This window comes from Apodemus sylvaticus, chromosome 2 (assembly GCF_947179515.1).
Source record: "Apodemus sylvaticus chromosome 2, mApoSyl1.1, whole genome shotgun sequence".
In the NCBI taxonomy this organism is placed as follows: Eukaryota; Metazoa; Chordata; class Mammalia; order Rodentia; family Muridae; genus Apodemus; species Apodemus sylvaticus.
Window position 1 is genome coordinate 122885933 of NC_067473.1, and position 20798 is coordinate 122906730.

The following is a 20798-nucleotide window of genomic DNA, read 5'->3' on the forward strand; positions in this document are numbered from 1 at the left end:
ACCCTCCATACCATCTCCATCAACCTGAACGAATCGACCAGGTCTATCACCTATACCACCGCCATCACCCTGAGTCCACCATCCACCTTTTCTGTCACCTCTGCCATCTCCATCACTTTAACTACTTCCACATCCTCTGCCCCTCTCCACCACATGGTCATTCCCTGCTACTGTGTCACTGCCAAATATCTCCATCACCACCTGGAAAAACACAACCATCTCTGACCCATATGCTATCTCCATTACCACCGTCATCACCACCCTTTCCATCACCTTGACCGTCATCCTGCCTCAGCTCTGCCACTTCCACCTCCGTTATCACCTGCTCCATCTCCATCTCTACCACCATGATCTCCTTCCCCTCTTATCTGCTCAGCACCTCTGCCACCCATACTGAGGGCAAGTCGTCCATCTTCACCATGACTTGCACGACCACTCCTACCTGGGACTCTTCCTTTTTGTTTGTTTGTTTGTTTTTCGAGACAGGGTTTCTCTGTATAGTCCTGGCTGTCCTGGAACTCACTCTGTAGACCAGGCTGGCTCCTCATTCACTTCTAATGTCATCTCTGTCACCTCCACTTCCACCATCATCACCTCCATCCCCAGCTAACCACCATGCACAGACCCATCAAATCTACCAAGAACTAGTAATGAAATCCAGTCAGAGGTTTTCTTGTTTCTTTTTCACTTTTTAATTAATCATCTACTTAATGTTAGCGTGGGGGGGGGGGGGGGGGGGACGTGTCCAAAACCACAGTGCACTCGTGGAGGCCAGAGACAAGCTTTGGAATCTGCTCTCTCCTTCCACCTTTGTGGATTCCAGGGATTGAACTCTGATTTCCAGACTTTTGCAACAAGCTCTCTACCATCTTGCTGACCCGAGCCATACATTTTCTATTCCAGAGTCAAAAGTATCTCTCCACAAAGGGTTGGAGGCTTAGGTGTCTGGTGTGGTGACTCTGAAATGAAAAGGTCATTGGAAAGATTCAAGTTCAGTTCTTAATTGTACAGGAGGGAAAGTGGAGGCTACTCTAGGACGTGTCATGCCTTTTCATTCCCCCCCCCCAAGTTATCTCCTTTGTCTCGTTTGGTTGACCCCTCTCACTGGGGTCTCCTTTGAGCTCCACTCCCAAGTAACAGGACAGTGTGTATCAGGCAGGGCTCTGAGAGCAAAGGCATCTATGTGGCCATGAACAGGCGGGACCGGAGATACTGGGCCCCTGCACATGTGACTCAAGCCTCCTCAGCAACTAGACATCCCTTTCCAGCCATCTCCAAGAGGTGAGGGACGACTAGACAGCCATGCTCCGAAGCTCGCGGCTTCTGACTTCAGCTTCCTCAGCAAGTCCTGGCAGCTGCTCTGATTCTGAGTTTGGTGAGGGCCCGGAAATGCGCATTTCACACACTCCCCATAGGTTCGGGTGGTGGAGAGCCTCAACTGGTCTTCACAGCCAGGGTGCTTCTCCATGGTGTTTGTAGGTTTAATTCGTCTTCTGTCCCCAAATACCTCCCCATCTGAGCCCCGTGAGGACGAGAACTTGTGGCTATCATGCTCCGTGGTCGCCTAGCTCAGACTGAATGGACATCCAAATCTGAAAATAAAGCGATAGATGGCCTCTGTCCCTAAGCCTTGTACAGCTCCTTTGGTCTCCTTGATCACAGCCCCTGCCCCTTTAAGTGTGCGTGGGGACGCCGGGACCCTCGGTCTCTGACAGCACAGGGAAAAAAAAAAGAGAAAAGAAAAGAAAAAAAAAAAGCCTTCCTCTCGGGAGCGGGAGGAAACATCTAGGAGGGGGCGGAGGCGCGGCCGGAGCCTGGAGCCCCGAGCTTGAGCGGACGCCCCGCCCAACCCGAGCCCCGCGCCCAGCGCCCCTCGCCTTGCCTTGGAGTGCTGCGCCCGGGGCGGGCCGGGCCGGGGCGGGTGCGGGCGCGGGCGCGGTGAACTGGGCGGCAGTGGGACTCCGACAGCCGGACCCGCACAGCACGCAGCGACCAGCCTCGGGCTCCGCGGTGGAAGATGCACAGAGCAGGTAGGAGCCCGCGCCACCTTCCGCGCACCGGCGGCAGGCTCTGCGAGTGGAGCTTGCGGGACCCAGGTTCCCAAGCAGCCCAGAGTTCGGGTGTTCTGTCCCACGCACCCCGCCGTTGTTCCCCGAGGAAGGGTCCCCTTAGAAACCCAGGACACCCCTCCCTCCAAAGCGACTTAGTCGTTCCCTCCAACCCCCATTCCTTCCCCTTCTGTCCTTTGGGTCCCAGCAGGTCCTCGTTCACCCTTTGGTGGCCTCGCTTGGTTCCGGGGCGCCAACGCCAGAGTCCGTTCTGGCACTCCCGGGTGCGACACACCCCGCTCTGCCATCAGACATCGGGAGCTCCTTTTTTGAGTTAGGAAGCCTGAGCTGTGCCCCTAGATGCTCCCCTCTTAAACCATCAGCCCAGGCTCCACTACCGGTCCGAGGCCCTGTTACTCCTTTCCCAGGAGCATCCGCGTCCCTCTTTCTCACCTCCCCTGCTTGCATCTCAGTCTGTGAATCAGACTTCACCAGGTCAGGGATTCCGGGAAACACAAAAGTGTTCTCAAAGAAATTTAGCGATCTCTGCTGAGGAGTGCCATTTAGCAGATTGAGAAAGTGAGCCTCAGTCAGATGGGCGGTGCCTGGAATCTGGATTCCCAGCTGCAGTGCACAGGAAAGTTTTCAAAGATGAGTGTGCTCTAGGTAGTAATCCTGAGACCTACCTGCTCCACGTGGTTGCACCCTGTTTTCTTTTACTGCTATCACCGAGCAGAAGAGGAACCCCTTCCTCACCAGGCACCCTGTCCAGTGCCACACTTCCCAACACACATCCCCAAAGAAACAGGAAGCCACCATTTTGGCTGTCTTGGAACCATATCCTGCTGCTGTTACTGCTGCTGGTGGTGGTGGTGATGGTGGTGGTGGTGTGTGAGGGGCGGGAGGAGACAGGGCTTTTTTCTTTTAAGAGTGTTTTACTGAAAAATCATTGTCTTGGAAGCAAGGTGCGGCTGGAGACTTTGGGCTGGCCCTATGACAGCCTGAGTAGGCAGCCGCCTCCCTGTGTCCTGGCATTGGTGTTGCTGAGGGTGGGAAACCTGGTAATTAATGTGGGTCACAGAATTGGGGGGCATAAGGAGGAGAGTCACCATGTAGGGGTGGAGAGGACTGGAACAGGGTTCCAGGGATTGGCTACCCACTGCTGTCTGGGGAAGGTTGTGGTCTGGACAGAGATAGGCTGACTTTCCCCACTCTCCTAACAAAACAGCTTGGTAACAATGGAGAGAGCCAGTCCCGCTTCCCCATATTTTCCTGCATGAAGCTGAAGCAGGCTCTCCTTTCCTAAGAGTCTGGAGGGTGGAGGAGAACAGAACAAATTTAGATGCAGATTTGGCCCCAGGAAGCCTTTGCAGCAGGCACTTTTAGATCTAGCTGTCTTGTAATTTGTGTCTATAGACACGATTCCCTTTTCAACGTCATAGCCTTCCGTGGTGACCGGTAGACGCTATGCTCCCTGTCTCCAGATCTCATGGCTCCAGGACTCCCTGGGGCTGGATCTCAGAGCCACCATATGCTTATGTGACCTTGAGCAGGTTTCTTAACTGCTGTCCCTCAGTTTATCTATCCAGCAAATAAAGATCTGTCTCAGACTTGTCACTACTAACAATAAATTGAGCAGAACAGGGTCCATCACAAATGACCACTGAACAGTAACTCATATTTCCCAGGAGCTTGTAATGGGTTAGAGAATACTGCCACGTATTCTTTCTGCCAGTCTAGTTAGCATCAACAACAACCTGATGATGGGAAATTGAGGTATTCTGACCTGTTCAGGGGCCAAGACAGGATCGAAGTCCAATTTGAGAGTCATTTTGTTTTTAAATCCTGGCCCAACTTGGTGCATGGTCGGATGTTTGCCTCTTGACTTTGTCAAGTGTTTTGTGTCTGTTAATTTCCTTGCACTCGCAATAGTGCCGTGAAAAGGTGGATAGTTCTTTCTTTTCCCAGAAAGTGGTTTCCAGAGCAGAGGGATGTATGATACGTACACACAGCTGTATGAGAAAGCTGGTACCAGACCCCAGGCCTCTGCCCACTCGGTCTCCCACTGTCTTCCTGGGAAGTGCCCTGTTGTGCATCAGTGGACAAGCTTAACAGCAGCCTAATTAGAAACCGGCAGGCTTGGCTTGGACTTTCCAGCAGGCACCTACGAATGGATGCTAAATTAAGATGCATTGCAAGGTGAAATTGGAAGATAATTGTTCTTGCGACATATGGTCCTGAGTGCTGCTCCAGGGGGAGTGGAGGGATGGCAGGGGAGACAGACTTGGGGACAGATATCATCAGAGTGTCAAACGATGCTGCAAGAAGCTCCCTGAGTTGGAAGAGCTAGGGAGATTAACTTTTGGGCCCAGCCCTTCGCTCTACAGGTGGAGAAACTGAGGCACACGAAGGGGAGAGACTTGACCAAGGAGACTCCAGTTACTGGCTTAGCCAGGGATGGAGGCCAAGGCTCCTGGCTCCTGGTCCAGGGCTCCTTCCCAGACTCCATCTACCCTGACTCCTGCGTGGCTGTGAGGGAGCAGCAAGCATGGATGTGTGAGTGACAGATATTTAATTAAAATCCAGAGAGAAAATAGCAGCTAGTACCAGCAGCCGGCTGGGAGTGATTTGTATCATCAGGCGCTATTGAAACTGTTCTTCCTTTCTGTGCCTGTCTAGTAGTTAGCATTTTGACTAAAGAGGTGCTCTGTCTTTGCAGTATCCTCAGGTGTGGCAAATCACCAGGAGTCATGGGCTTTGGTGACTGGGCATGTTACCTTCAGAGAGAGAGAGAAGGCTCCCGGGCAGCCAGAGGGTGCACCAGTCCGGTCCATGATTGGGTCCACAACCAGGAAGTTAAGCACAGCCCAGAGGAACAATCGCAGTGCTGGCTTCACCTGTACCTCTCACGCCCCAAAGCCCAGCCACTGGAATGCACCCGACCCTGGAGGCTTGTTGATGATGTCTCTGGGCTTAGCACAGTCACGTCTGCTGACTTCTCTGGCTCTGTGTTTTCTCTCATTGTGACCCCAGCCCCTTAGCATGTCCATCAAGATAGCAAAACCCATCCTGGAAGCAAGAGCTTCCCCTACCAGGGTGGCAGGCAGGAACAAGCTAGGCTGTCCCCTGTGCACACCCGTGCATTCCTTTCACATCAGTCTCCTTTCCTGTCCCACCATGTCCACCTGTGACAGGCCTGCCCCTGGAGCCCAGAGCCCACTGGACATCTCCACTGCGTGTCTGATAAGTAACTCACTTGGACTTGTGCACACTGAAATCCCGGGTCTCCCTGCCCAGCCCTGGCCATTTTGGCTGTTGTGAATAAATTGACCTGATGTCACCCTTCTGGGTTCTCAGGCTCAAACTTCTTTTCATTATCATTTCATTATCAGGGGACTTGTCTTTCTTCTACAGCCATGTCTGCCCATGCGCACGTCATCCCTCTCAGTTCTGATTCATCATTGGAGTCTGACTCCTTGTTCTCCCAGCCTGGTCCAGGCTCCATCGCTGTGGCTGCTCTGGAATAGCGTGAGAACCTTCCTAATGTCCCTCACCATGCCCATCCATTATACTGTGTTAAGTCTGTCTGTCTGCCTGTCTGTCTGTCTGCATATGTTCTCCTTAAGCCCCTGAGAAAAAGCTCAGGTATCACTGAGCCTCATCTCCTGCACCCCTCCTGTTCCCTGTTCTTCCCTCCCCAAAGCACTGGTTTCCCTCCTGTCTTTTGGACACACTAATGAGTCCCAGCGGTTCCCTTCTTTTCTACATCTTTCATGGCCCCTTTGTGAAATCAGAGGGATTTGTTGGTATGTCTAGAGACTCTAGACTAGGGCCCCACACAGGATAGGAGTACAGGACATATCATCCATGGATCTGGAGTAGAGAGACTTGAGTGGGAACTGACTGGAGTCACTTAGTCACACTCTAGTCGGACTCAGATGCTGCTTTTGACACATGCCTCACCTGACAAGCTGCCCCTAGTCTCTCTGCTTAAGGGTCCCTGGACTTTACCCTTCTCACTGGTACCAGGGTTTTTGGGGTTCCCCAATGTTCTGTGAGAAAAAGGAAAGGCAGTGGGGCGGATGGCAGGACTTGGAAGTAAGGCACCAAAGTTCTCTCCAGGCCTGCTCTGTACACACCGAGTGACCTCACACCAGCCAACTGCCGGTGAGGGGAAAGCCAAGGCGTTTTCAGTGCCAGACCAGCATCTCTTGATCTCAGAGAGGATGTGTGGAATAGATACTGAGTCCCTGTCAGTCCCTGAGCTCCTGTGCAGAAGGCATTTTCTTGCAGGATCACGCCTCAGACCCTACCATAACCTTTCTCAAGGAACAGGCACCTACAGATCAATAGCTTGATTGGATGAAGGATGGGTTGGGAGTAGGGGCAATGCAGCCAGGGTGACAGTCATTTTTCACAACCTGTCTATTCCTCAGTCACATCTCATAGTACCCGTGTGAAATGCCACCTGTTAAGGATGAGAAATGAGACTCCACCCCTGACGAATAAGTCATGCCAACATCTAACACCTGCTATTGAGAGCTGGCAGATGCTATCAGGTAGTATACCAGATAGAGCTGCACTCATGTTGGAAGGATGGGAGCAGGGAGAATGCCCCAACCTATAGCAGCAGGTACTCCTGTGTGAGCATTTTCTCTCATGCACGTGCCAGACAGAGGCACCTCTCTCTTCTGTGTATGTCTTCTGTCTTCACAGCACCCCTAAGGGAAGCTATATGTTGTTCCTCTTTTACAGATGGTAAAACTGAGGCTCAGGTCTACAGATCCTAAGTGACCAAGTCAGGGTTTGAACCTAGCTTAGCTAACTGTTATCTACAATGACCAGTGGCTGGAGCTTATCTTGTTAAACTCCAATTGTGTGTGTGTGTGTGTGTGTATGTCTGTGTGTGTGTGTGTATGTCTGTCTGTGTGTGTGTGTGTGTTTACTAGGTTGATGAATATTTTTTCTAAGTCAGGAACTATCTGGGCTTGCTAAGTCTGGTAGTTCTGACACCTGGGCAGGCTTGAGGGTTGATGTGGATGACATAGGGTGGAGATGGACTTTGGCAAGGCTTTTGACAGTGGTGCCTTCTTTCTCTCTTTCTTGCCTTTTAGCCTCCTCCTTCATCCCATCCTAATGGCCTGCACCAGTGAGCAGACTCCTGTTAGACACTCATGAGCATCAGACAGACTCCGTGTAGTCTTGAGTGTGCACCTTTGTCCTCTGCACAATAGTGCCCTGGTGTTTGTGGATTGTGATGCCGGCTTTGGCATCTGACACTGAGGTTCCTGTGGGAGACGACCACAGAGAGATCCAAATCAGTACCGAGCCCCGGGCACATAGCTAGGAAGAGAGATACTCTATTCCATTTCAAAGTCTTCTTGTGAAAGAAAGGTCAACCAGCTCATCCAAAATGAGTATAGATGCCCCTTAATCCGCAACAGAGTTCCATTTCTACAAAGCCATCCTAAGTCAGAAATGCCCTGTCAGGAGTGCATGTCGCACACCTAACCTCCCAACCATGCCAGCTCAGCTGTGCTTAGAACCTCGAACTCTGCCTGCAGCCGGGCTGGATCATCTCCCACAAAGACCTTCTGCCTCTGCCTCCCACATTCTGAGATGGCAGGCATGGACACTATACCCTGTGGTATTTGGATATCCTGAGTCCAGTAAAATAGACTGTGCTTTTTGTAGTTGCTGTTTATTTGTTTTTGAGGCAGAGTTTTACTGTGTAACCTTGTGGGCCTAGAATTCTCTCTACAGACCCGGCTGTCTTTGAACTAGCAGCAATCTGTCTACCTTTGAGCATTACGATTAATGGTGTGTGCCACCGTGCCCGGGGCTGAGTAAATTAGATTGTTAAAGTGACTTTCACCTATTTCTATTTTTTTTTAAGATGAAGTTTCTCTGAGTTATCCAAGCCGAATGGTGAACCTTTGGGTTCAAATGATCCTCCTGCCTCAGGTTCTTGAGTAGGTGGAGTTTTTAGGATGGATCCCACACCTGACATTATTTTTATTATACGGCTGTGAGAAGGGTAAACACATGTAAGGAGCTGGGTGTGGTGTCATACACCTATATTTACAGACTCGGGAGACTGAGGCAGGAGAAACATGTGTTTGAGGTCAGCCTAGGCTACAGAGTAAGACTTTGTAAATGTCACAAGTAATGAGAGGTGTGGCCCTTGATGAGAGCTCTTGGTGGTAACTGCTAAACCATATACGTAGGCTCAAACGCTGAGAAAGAGACTTGCTGTGTTAGAGAAGGCCAGCCCTCTGTTACAGCTCCTCCTGGGTCAGGACCAGGCTGGCATCTGGAGCTGCCGCCACGCCCAGACCTCAGCAGAGATAGACTGGAGATGAGGCCTGTCTGAGTCCCTGTCTGAGGAACTCAAGCTTCAGCTCTGAAGTGAAGGTGTCAGCATGGAGTTACAGGTCTGAAAAGTTCACTTTGCTGGAGTATGGATAGGGATATGAGCAGGCAGGCCCTGCTGGCTGCGTAAGAGAGCCATGGCACTAGGACCTTGGACTGTGCCGTTGGTCTGCTTCTTGTCCTAACGTGTCCTTTTGTATTCCACAAAACTTCCCAGGGGTTTACCTTCTCCCAGAGGCCTCCCAGTCACAGCAGTGCTTCCTGGCTAACTCCTGCTGCGTGTGCTGTCTGCACATCCCTTCCCCCACCAGTCTGTGTGCCTCCACATCCGTGAGGGTCACAGTCTTTTGTAGCTACCCATGTTGTTTCATGCCGTTTCCTTTCTTCCATGACATTCGGGGATGGATATTCCAGAAATATACAGACTTCCTCAGCCAAAGGACATACAGGGTTGTACGTCCTTGGTGTGTCAACTGTGAACAGATGAAATGATGGCTATTCAACCATAGCATCCCATAGCTGCAGATCTCTCTCTCTCTCTCTCTCTCTCTCTCTCTCTCTCTCTCTCTCTCTCTCTCTCTCTCTCTCTCTTTCTGTTGTTCTAACTTCCCAAAGGATTCTCCTCTGGGCCCCGTGTTGGCCTGGCTGGCTTGGTTAGGTGCTGATGAACCCCAGCTCTGTGAGGACCCTGGGAGGCTGACCGTCAAGTTCATCTTTTTCTCACAGTGGCAGGACACACAGAGATCATTCAATCAGTAGCTTCTGGTGAATGAATGAAAAGACCTTGGCACATTGTTCAAGGTACACAGAATTTTGTTCGTAGGATCCTTGTTAGCTAGACTGTGGAGGAAGCTCTGCTCCCCCATTCACAGAATGAACTGTTACTATTAGGCCAAGGACTTCCTGTGTTTCAGATAGGATCTCATGTGGCCCAGGTTGGCCTTGAACTCACTATGCTGCTGAGGATGACTTGCAACTTTCCGTCCACTAGCTTCTACCTTCCTAGACCTGAGATATTAGGCTCATGGGAGTTGGGGATCAAATTTAGGGCTTCCTGCATGCTAGACAAATATTCTATTGATGAGGCTGTATCCCCATCCCTGGTAAAGGATTTTGAGGATGAGGGACAGGAGATGGAGGTCTGAGATAAGTCACAGAGTGGGAACTCTCCTCCATCCTTCCTTCTCCGGGCTATAGGTAAAGATTTTGAGCATACATTAATTGTGTTCCTTCTCTTTTTCTCTGGTTTTTTTTCCCCATAGATTCACCAAAACCACCACTTGCTCCCAAGCCAAAGGTTACCACCAACCCTTCCACACCAGCAGCCAAGTTTCCCCCCTCACAGAGACCTGACAGTTTCCCCAGTCCCAACTCCATGTCCAGGGGCCCCAAACCCCCCATCGCTCCTAAGCCTAGGCTGACTGGCCCCAGTGAGTACGGAGCCGGTGTGTACCTGAACAACAGCCTCAGCAAATGCAGCAATGGACGGCTGCTCTGCGAGGACCGGGGCCTGTACGATGGACACCACACCACCCTGAACTGCTTGGAGTTGGAGACTGATGAGTACATCATGGTCCCCAAGGCTCCTGTGGATGAGGCTACTGAGGAGCAGGGCTTTGAGGGGGAAGTACAGGAGCATGGTGCAGAGCAGACAGGAACTGAGGGGGACCTGGAGGCTGAAGATGAAGAAGCACCAAGTGGAGACAGTGAGGAAGGCGTAGGCTGTGCTCTGGAAGATGAAGAAGACCGTGATCATGATCCAGAGACTGATGGGACCCCAACAGCCCCAGATGAAGGGGCACCAAGCAGAGACAGTGATGAAGGTGAGGAGGACTTTGATCAGGGCCTAGGAGTGGAGGAGCATCCCATGAGTGAGGAGGAGGGAGAAGAGGAGGAGGTGAAGGAGCACGTGTACAACCGTGATGACAGGGCATCCTGGGATGGAGAGGAGCCCTTCCCCAGTGAGGTCATTCTCACACATGTCTGCTCTCAGTCCTCTGAAGCTCCCTGCTGGGAGCCAGGCCCTCCTGAGACTCCTGGGGAAGCAGAAGAGGATTGTGAAGACATCTGTAACAACACAGAACCTGGGAAACCCAATCAGGACACAGGTCAGGACACAGAGGATGTCACCATGGGATCCCCTGAGAGTGAGGTGTCCCCAGATGCCCAGGAGCAAGAGGCAGTGATGGACAGCCCTGGGGTCTTTGAGGAGGACTCTGCAGATGCTGCAGAAGGTGAAGACCAGATAGACCAGGAGGAGCCACCCAATTGTGATGAGGAAGCTGACAACAGAGACACCGGAACAGCCACTGTGCAGGTGGAAGAAGATCTCAGAGAGGATGGAGACCATGCGCAGGAGGACCCTGCTGAGGAGAATTGCCAGATCATTCCCTTCGAGAGTGACAGTGTGGAGGAGGATTTCTCACCCACACTCACAGAGAATCCCTATGAGATTTTCCCAACCGAGAGCACTTCCTTCTGCAATAACACCTATTCCCTCGATGAGTCAGCCAATGGGCAGGAGCCAGTGTGCAAGATCTGTGTAGAGGAGGTTCCTGGTATTGGCCCTTCGCTTAACCAGCATGATTCCCTGCAAGATGGATCTGGGGAGGACCCCCCTGTCCCTGATGTGGTGGTCGTGCCGGAGAACGAGGGTCCCGTGGATGACGCGCTCAACAGTCCCTATGTGATGGGAGTTGGCTTGCTGAGCCTTGGACAGGGAGCACAGTCAGACGCCCAGGCTGCATCAGGCACTCTGAGTGGGTATAGTACATGGGAGGAAGGGGACTCTGAGGGGGGGCAGGTCCCAGTGGATAGGAAGAATATTGCCACCAGGGCCCGGCCTCACTCTGGGAAGGTGGCTGGTCATGTTCCAGAAACTGTTCTAGAAGAAACAGGACCAGAAGCCTGTTCATCAGCTGCGGGCATCAGAGATACCAGTGATGAGGTGAGGAAGATAGGTATATTGCCAGAGGGAAAGCCTCCCGAGTCTGTCCGGGCCTTGCTGGCCAAGCCCAGAGCATTCACTCTCTACCCAAGGTCCTTCTCTGTAGAAGGCCGGGAGAGCCCCCTGTCCATGTTCCGGGAGCCAGAGGGAGCCGGGCTGGACAGCCACCGTGTGAGGAGGAAAGAGGACAACCTCTCTCTGCCGGGCGCCATCGGCTCCTCCGGTAGCTTCTCACAGCGCAGCCACCTGCCTTCCAGTGGCACCTCCACACCCTCCTCCGTGGTTGACATTCCTCCCCCTTTTGACCTGGCCTGCATCACGAAGAAACCCATCACTAAAAGCTCACCCTCACTCCTGATAGACGGAGACACCCTGGAGAAAGCCTCCAAGAAGAAGAAGTCCTCCTTCAAACGCTTCCTGGAGCTGACGTTCAGGAAGAAGACTGAGAGCAAGGTGCATGTGGACATGAACCTGTCGTCTTCCCGCTCCTCCTCCGAGTCCAGCTACCATGGTCCTGCCAGGGTCCTGGAACTGGACCGAAGAAGCCTCAGCAACTCACCCCAGCTCAAATGTCGCACCGGAAAGCTCCGGGCCTCTGACTCCCCAGCCTCCCTCATCTTCTACAGGGACAGCAAGAGGAAAGGTGTCCCCTTCAGCAGGACGGTGTCCAGAGTGGAGTCCTTCGAAGACCGTTCCCGGCCGCCCTTTCTGCCTCTGCCCCTCACCAAGCCACGGTCCATCTCATTCCCCAATGCTGACACTTCAGACTATGAGAACATTCCAGCCATGAACTCGGATTATGAGAACATCCAGATCCCACCGCGCAGGCCAGTGAGGACTGGCGCTTTCACAAAGCTGTTTGAAGAACAGGGGAGAGCCCTGTCCACCGCCAATGAAAACGATGGCTACGTGGACATGAGCAGCTTCAACGCCTTCGAGAGCAAGCAGCAGAGCTCAGAGCAGGAAGCTGAGAGGTACGTGAGTGGCGGGTCCTTTCTCAGAGTGTGGGCCTGTGTGAGGCAGCTGAGGTGTGGGGGTGGAATGGGCATGCTTTACCGGCTGTTTCGTTCTAGCTGTGTGACTTGGGGTGAGTGGCTCTACCTCCCTGAACCACTGTCACTTCACCTGGGAAATGGGGCTCATGTTCGGGAAGACAGGAGTAGCTTTTCTGTGTGAGACGACAATATCAAAATGCTGATTGTTAAGGGAACAGTTCTCATGCATGTCTAAGGGAGATTGCTGTTACACACACACACACACACACACACACACACAAAGAAACTAAGCAAGAAGGTTCTGGAATCTGGCCAAACTAAATATCTTTCACCATCAGGAAAATACCCTAATTGATTGATACCTTCTTATTGTGTAAACATGGAACGAGAAAAGACAATTTATCTAAACTGTCCAAAGAGCTCACAGTGCCTCGAGCTGAATTTCTGAATAGAAGTCTTGAGGAGGTGTGTCTAACTTGATTTTTAAAAACTGGATCACTTTGAAGGTGGGAGTGGAACACTGCGGATATTGGACAATAGTGGGGTTTTTCTGCTTCCCTTCCCTCTGGCTGAAAGCCCCTCACTTAGCTTACCTGGACTGGCTGTTCCTTATGTACCATCGATGCAGCCTAGAGAGGACACGGCAGTCCGTCTGCTTGCACCTACAGGAGGCTCTCCTCCTCGGGTCACCGGTCATCGCTTCCCAGCCCCCACCCTCCCACCCTGTGGTTACAATTTAATGGAGAAGCCCCAGGGTTCCTTCTTGTGTGGAGGACTAAACAGCCTTGCCTGCCACTGCTGGGTGACAGCTGCCAGGAGTGCCTGGGGAGCTGCAAGGGAGCTAGAAAGACACTATGGCTGCCCCTGGCCTGGAGAAGACCGGTAAGGCGTGTCAGCTTCATTCTCTGGAGGGTTCCATGTGGTTCCCACCTGGGTTCCAACCTCTCCCTACACCCTGGCCAAGTGAGGATTACATTTGTTCTTGGATGACTCGGAGATTTGTTTATGGTCATCAACGTAGACACCAGCATTAGAGAGGGGCTGAGTTTAATGCGGAGAGCGAGGGGGTAGAGACTGGAGCTGACTGGTTTATTTCTTTGGTAATATCACATGGCCCCAATTAGATCCAGCCCTGTTTGAACTCTTAGCACCGGTGAAAACAAGACTACGTTTGAACACAAAATCTTCAGGTGAAACATGTGGTCGCCCAGCTAGTTAGTTCTTGCCATGGCCTAGCAGATGGGAGCTCATCACTTCCCAGCATTCCCTCCCCCTCCCCCTTTCTTGGACTGCTGAATAATAGGAAGTTTTGGGTTGCTTTGTTTTTCCAAGTCATAGTTTCTCTATGAATCCCTGGCTGACTTGGAGCTCAGTAGGTCAACCAGACTGGACTTGAGTTCAGAGGTCTGCCTGCCTCTGTCTCCAAAGTGCTGGGATCAAAGGTGTGAGCCATCACTCCTGCTCCGAGGGTTTTCTGGGTAACTGAGGCAGCATCCCCCTGCCCCTGTCTCTCATTTCTACCCGCCCAGTTCACACCATGTCTTCACTCAAGGCAGATAAGTTGGCTGGTTTCTTATCCACTTCTGTGAAACCACAGTTTTATTGTTTCAGATGTCATTGTGTCCTGCTATGGAAGAGAAAACAGGGGCAGAGAGGAAAAGGGAGTTACCCAGGGTCTCACAGGTTTGGGAGAAACCCATTCTGGGATTCAGACTTCCTAATTCCTATCGTAAGAATTTGTGGTGAGTCATGCTAAGGGGTGCCAGGTTGGGCTGTAGAGGCTGTGCACTACAACCACTCAGGCAGGGCCTTCCCCTCTTAAATGTGTATACTGTGCCCAATGTGCAGTATGCAAGCCATTGGCCATATACAAAGGCTATATAGCCTTCTTTACCCTCCCAGGATACAAAAGGAAAGGTCCACAGCGGGAAATGAAACATCCGGGATGATGCTAACGATACTGGGTCTTGACGTTCACTGTGTGCCGGGTGCTATCCTCCTGAGCCTACATCTGAAGTTGCAGGAATTGGTCTGAAGGGTTCTGAACCATCACATCCAGAAGCACTCCGGCCCCTTTGATGCTGTTCCACCAGGGATCTGACTGGGTGATTCTCAGTGCCAGCCAGGCAGAGTTTAGCTATCTTTGCTTCCTGTTGGAAGACAGATAAAAACAGAGGAGAAAATCCCTGCCCCAGGCACAGCAGGCCTGGGCAGATGAGAGGCCCAGGGTGGTGTGGGGTTTCACCTGCCGTGAAGCATTTTGAGTGAGGCGGAGGGCATGTACAACACAGAGGCAGCTGGGTGCCCTTGTTTGGGGAGCAGATGAGGCAGGTGGAGGAGAGGCACTTCCTCCCGTCTCCTGCCTTGTTTAGAGTGAGGATCAGAAGCCAAGGTGATTGTTGAGAGCTCTGAGTGGTGGCAGGACAGGAGACATGCTGATGGAGGTCTCAGAATGAGCAGTGTGCTTAGGAAATGGCTGAGGGCCCCCATTTGCCTCTGTGTGGTGGGTGGGAGGGAGTTCTTGTTCAAGTCAATTTATCTCAAAAATGGATAAAGGAAACTTGGTGTTACTGTGTGTGTGTGTGTGGGGGGGGGGTTGGAATGAATGTACCCACAATTGTAAGTGGAAAGTTCTTGTAAAAATTAGGTAAAGGACTCTCAACTCATGCCTCTGTGCTGGGTTTGTGTTGAGAATGCACTAATTTCCGTGATCAGGCCGCCATGATTACCATATGCTGTATGCCTCTCAGCCTTGATAGACTCAGATTACTCTGGGACTATAAGCCTAAGTGAAACTCTTTTTACATAGTTTACTTGGTCAAAGTAGTCTATTGTAGTAGCAGCAAAGTAAATAACATATCAGTTTCAGAGTGTGTTAATTGGCCTTTTCCTGTTATATTAAACATATTTAGCTTTTGAAATTTTGATTATTGTTCTTTTTATGCTAAAAACCATATTAAGATTTTTTTTTGTTCTTATATTGTTCTGTTATTGTTGATGTTGTTGTTAGTGTTAATGTTGTCTAAAGAAGGTCTCATTATACTGCCTTTGGAAAAAAAATTAGGTAAAGGAAACCAACTTGGCTTAGGAGCAATCTAGCTTGAGATTGCTACTTTCCAGGCTGTGAACCCCAGGCCTGGTTTCTGAATCAGGTAGAGGCTCACCCTTGACCCCCCGGACTCAACTCACCATGGTCAGAGGTGTCAGAGCACTCAGAAGGTGGTCAGACTTGTCACCTAGAACCATGGCTGCTTTCCACTGAAAGTGTTTTCCTCCAAGAAACAGGACTGAGCTGGTTGCTTAGAAGATAGCTTTAGATCTGAAGTAGGGGGAGGGGCTGGGGGGGGGAGGGCACAGCCTGAGCTAGGGAACTTTCCTCTTTGCAAGCTGCTTTCCCGCACAGGGACAGTGTTTTGAGCAGGGAAGTTATAGGCACCCCTTCAGTTCAGAGAGTATAAGTGGGCGTTTGACTTTGCCATCTCTTACTTTGACCTTTTCTTCTGAACGGACTCTTTCCAGCAGGATGCTGTGTGGCCTCAGGAGTCAGGAGTCTCTGTTGGGGACTTGCATCTTTCCCTGCAAGGACCTGTGGTTCACAGGTTAGGCGTCGAGCGGATTTCTTTGGTGACATGGAACTTTTGAGCCTGGAGGGAAAGGAACTCTGTTTTGTTAAGTGTCCAGTCTGAGGATGACAGTTCCCAGGTGTTTCCCCTGACAACAGAAAGCTGATCTGGCGTAGCATGCAGTGTGGTACCTTGTCCTATACGCCCCATTTCAGCCTGGTCTTCCTGCTTCTTGTGTGTTGATGGGTCTGCTTCCTTCAGCCTCCTGCCTCAGCACAAGTTGCTCCTCTGTGTCCCTTGTCCTCAAGGTTTACTGTGAAAGATTTTAAGTTACTAAAAGTTCCAAGCTTGACAGTGAGTGTCCTTGTGTCCACTCCCTAGGTCCCACCACCCCCTTCCTGCAGTGTTGGCAGTCTCTTCTCCCTGTGTCTATCTGTCACACTGCTCTGGGGACACTGACCTCTTCACACAGATACCCCACAGCTGCCTACATGTGTAGACTTCTCAGCCACACCATCCTGTTACTGTCGCTCTCCTGCTGCTTGTCGGTCTGACTCATAACCTTAAGTCTATCATAGTCAAGTGGTCAGCAAACACCTGCTGTTAAGTGGTGTGAATGAAGGTCACATCATATGGAGGTAGGATTTGAACTTGATTCCAGAGATGCTACATCTGGAGGGAGAAACAGGGACCTTCACTGTGGGTCTCTCTCTCCTCCTCCCTCCCTCCCTCCTTCCTTACCTCCACCCCCACCCCACACACACACCCTTTCTGCCTATGTATGCTATGATGCTCCTGTCTCCATTGCAGTCTTAGATCGGGGAACTTTCGAGTGTAGTGTTAACTTCTGCTCTAGTGCCCCCTGGAAGGCCCAGAGCTGCAGGTCACAAGCTGGCAATACTAATGTAGAGCCGTGTGCAGCCCTGCCTCTGACACCAAGACAAAGGCCAAGAGTCAAGATTCCCTGACTGCAGTGGAGCTGGTGCCTGTTAACACTGTTACCATGTTACCTTGCTACCGTGTTACTGGCCAGAGCTGGGATAAACGTGTAGCATGCAACTAGACAGGAATCTCCAGGCCCCAGTTTCTGATGAGAAGACTGAGGCTTGCTGAATGAACTAAGGTGAATGTTCTCTGTCACATAGAAAGTAAGTGACCAAACCAGGACTGGAACCCAGGCCTGCCTGACTCTCCATTCTGGGCAGTTTCTGTTTGTACTGCTGCTTGTTTTCCAAAGTGAAAAGACTCCACTCTGTGGTATTGCTAACCTGACATCTGCTGAGGTGCTCCCTGAAGAAGAGAGGGTGCTCAGGCCTCATCCACAGTGCTAACCTTGCTGATAATCTAGAGGACCCCAGGGGATGTAGAAGAGGGGTGCGCTTTCCTATCTGATGGTCCAGTGGGCTTGTAGTGCCTCAGACAACTTATCTATAGCTGCCAGTCATGTGCTAACGGTGTGCCCAGATATCTTTCCTAGCTTCTCTTTCACCTCTGGTGACCACCTACGCCCAAGGGACAACCAGGAGCTCTAATTTTGGGGTCTGCCACCTTCAGGGGATTGTCATGCTCACCTGGGGAAATTAAGAGCAGAATCTATGTGCTTGTGCCTTTAAAGAATGTCACGGGAGTTCTGAGGGATAAGGCTCAGTCCACTCTGCTTCCCTTGGTCACAGAGCTCCAGTCACGCTCTGGTGTCAGGCAGAACCTTGCTGTGCTCCATGTGGATGAGGAGACTTGGGACAATCAGGGAGGAGGTGCCTTGACTGGCTAATGGCGCCCGTGTGAGAAGCAAGTAGTTCTGCACTAGATCCCATGTAAGGAGCATGCGGGAGAAGGGTGGGCCAGGAGAACGGGGAAACTTGAAACACAGCACAGAACAGTGAGATTTCCACAGACTGGACAGAGGAAAGGCAAGAACAACCAAGAAATATCCCATTTGCACTCAGAGTCAGCCTCTAGGCCTCCGCTCTGGAAGACACTCACCTCAGAAGTAGACATGGAAAATGCATGACGGGGGGGGGGGGGGGGAGCTGGTTGAGAGGCCTAAGGATCAAACTCAGACATGTGCTTTCTCTGATGTTCCTGCAGGAACTGCACGGGCTCACTGGGGTCACGCTATTACAAACACCTGTGAGACCCTAGTCCCTTCAGCTCTGTCCAGGTTGTGGAGTAAAGCCTGCCCTCAGAGTCTGTGAGCTAGCTGGCAGAGGGACAATTAGAGGCCATGGGGGTGAGGTGGGAGACCCAGGAGGATCACAGCGTGTCCACTCCTGAAAGAGCAGTCTGTACCTGGGGAGCTACCGGGTGGCTCTTGGTAGAGGAGCAGGATGGTAAAGAACGTGGGGAGAAGTCTGGGGCAAAAGCAGAGCCCGGCTGTGAGTCTGGAGGGCCCCGTGTGTGAGACTGTGAGGTGGGGTACGTGGAACAGCTGAGGACACCCCCTGGGCAAGCTGGATGGCCCTGAATACTTCTGGGCTCAGGAAGGCCACAGTAGGCTTCGTGCAGGATATTGACACTTTGCTGACAGGTGGGATCTGGAGGAAAGAGATAGGGCAGGTGTGTTAGTATGGCTGGGCTGTTACCATGGCTCCATCACAAGATGTTGAAGATAAACTCCGTTTGGTGAGGGAGGGGTAGGAGTGGGACCCTGTGTCCAGAGCATACACAGTCCATCCTTCTTCAGTAGCAGTCATCTCTGGCGCCGGTAGATGGTCCTTGCTTTGGTCTTTCTCTTCTCTTGTGAGTCTTTGAAAGTCTGTCCAGTCCCAAATAAATAAGGCTTGTGTTTGTTTCCCATAAAAGACAGGAGATAGGAAACATAAGAGCTTACATCTTTAACACGAGAGTTAAAGGAATGAGCTGAACAATAAATAACTCTGAGGTTGGAAGAGATGAGGTTGGAAGGCAGGCTGACCCAGAAGTCTAGCACAGCACCGAGCGAGGCTCCTCCAGCCACGCCCCCCTGCATCCTCGTACTATAGGATTCAGGCTACTTCCATTTCTTACATTTACAACCAGGGCTGCAGCCGCTGCTCTTCCCTGTGTCCCTGTAACAAAGGTATTTTGTAGACTGAGCAAGGGTAGGCTCGGTCTCCTGCCGATGGCCCCTGGGTTCTGAGAGCCCTGCGGCAGGCCCTCGCTTCTCCTAGCATGGTCTACCTCGGCAGTCTTCCACCGTCATTATGCTTTTGACAAATGAACTCATGCAGCGCTTTCATTAAATTCTGTCGGAGGGACCTGTAACTGCCATGCAGATCATCAGGATCTCAAGACGGGCACGTGCGAGCTCACGGCCGTGCGGCTTGTTGAAATTGACTGATGAGAATATTTGGTTTTTAATTTTCTGACTTAAAATAAGACCATCTGCAGCTGTTTCTTTTAGCAATAATTTTTAATTAAATGCAATAAAAATTTACAGGGAACGACCCTAATAAGAAAATTGTGTCAGGAACATGCTTATTGGAACATTGCTAGTGTGATATTAATCCCCTCCCCACCCCCGACCATTCTTTCGGGGTTTTTTTCTTTCTTTTCTTTAATGTAATGAAACCCTGATTGTTAATCACGACGTGATTTTCGCTTCATAAAGTCAAGGCTTCCCTGTGGGAAGAGCGGCAACCGTTCTGTCTAATAGCAAACAATTTCGTGGTAGGAGTCCTTTGGTAGAATGTGGAGAGTGGTTGCTGCGACCAGCTGAGCCCCAGAGGAGGAGAGGGTCTTTGTTCCAGCCTGCATTTCTGTGGTCCCCACCTCCCCCTGTCCCCCCCCCCCATCCTTACCTGCTCCGTGGGATGAGCCTGCCCTTCACCAGACCTATCCAAAGAGAAAAGCCACTGGTAGCTCATGTGGTCCGTCAGTATCTTGCTGTTGCTGCTGTTGTCTGAGCTTCTAGGCAGCAGTCGGGTGACAGGCAGGGAGAGCCACCGCTGTCCCCAGAAGAGTCAGGTCAGAGACATTCATGCCAGAGGCCAGCACAACCATCCTAGCTTTTGAGAAAGACAGGAAAGCTGCACACTCGATAGAGAGCAGCTGCTGCCAGGAACATCCCCAGCAAGGCAGTCAGGGAGGGCTTCTCTGAGGAGGTGGTGCTTGAGGGGAACTGGGCAATGGTCAGCTGTCCTCAAAGAAGGGGCATGCTGGGCGGGCGGAGCGGGGGGAACACCAGGGGAACACTCCTGATCCTGAGGCTAAGAAAGAAGGAGGCTAGCTGGACCAGAATGTGAAAAGCATCGACGCAAGTGAGGCTGGACAGACAGGGGCCTTGGGTTGTACAGCAGTGAGACATTTCTGCAGGGGCGTGAGGCTCTACTGTCCTTTAGATTTGTGGTGGCGCCTGTGCAGTCAAGGCTTAGTCCTCAGCTTGATGCTATTGGAAAGTGGTGTGGACCACATGTGCACAAGTATGTGTCTGCCTCTGTGTGTGTGTGTGTGTGTGTGTGTGGCACCTGCCTCTGTGTGGTATGTCTGCCTCTGTGTGGTATGTGTGTGTGCCTGCCTCTCTGTGTAATGTGGTATTTGTGTGTGTTTCTATGTGGTGTATGCCTGACTCTGTATGTGTTGTGTGTTTGCCTGCCTCTGTATGTTTGTGTTGTATGCCTGCCTCTATATGGTGTGTGTGTGTGTGTGTGTGTTGTGTGTGCCTGCCTCTGTATGTGATGTATGTGTATGTTATGTGTGTGTATGCCTGAGTATATGCCCATGTCCATGTCGGGGAGGGGTGCACATGTGCTACAGCATACAGAGATCAAAGGACAACCTTGGGTGTCCATCTCCACCTTCTGCCTTAACTGAGATTAAGCTCACTGTTGCTGCATAAACACACTGGCCTGTGGGCCTGCAGGGATTCTCTGCTGCCTTCTCCCCTCAGGAACGC

General features: G+C 51.5%; 1 protein-coding gene across 1 annotated transcript in view; it reads left to right on the forward strand.

Moving 5' to 3' along the window:
• The first annotated feature begins 1838 nt into the window (after positions 1-1838).
• The window catches only part of Fgd5 (FYVE, RhoGEF and PH domain containing 5), a 97057-nt gene continuing 78097 nt past the window's right edge, over positions 1839-20798 (forward strand). Inside the window, exons 1-2 of the mRNA XM_052174342.1 lie at positions 1839-2030; positions 9683-12341. Coding sequence (XP_052030302.1) covers positions 2018-2030; positions 9683-12341 — 2672 coding nt within the window. The 5' untranslated portion in view covers positions 1839-2017. The remainder of the gene's footprint in view (positions 2031-9682; positions 12342-20798) is intronic.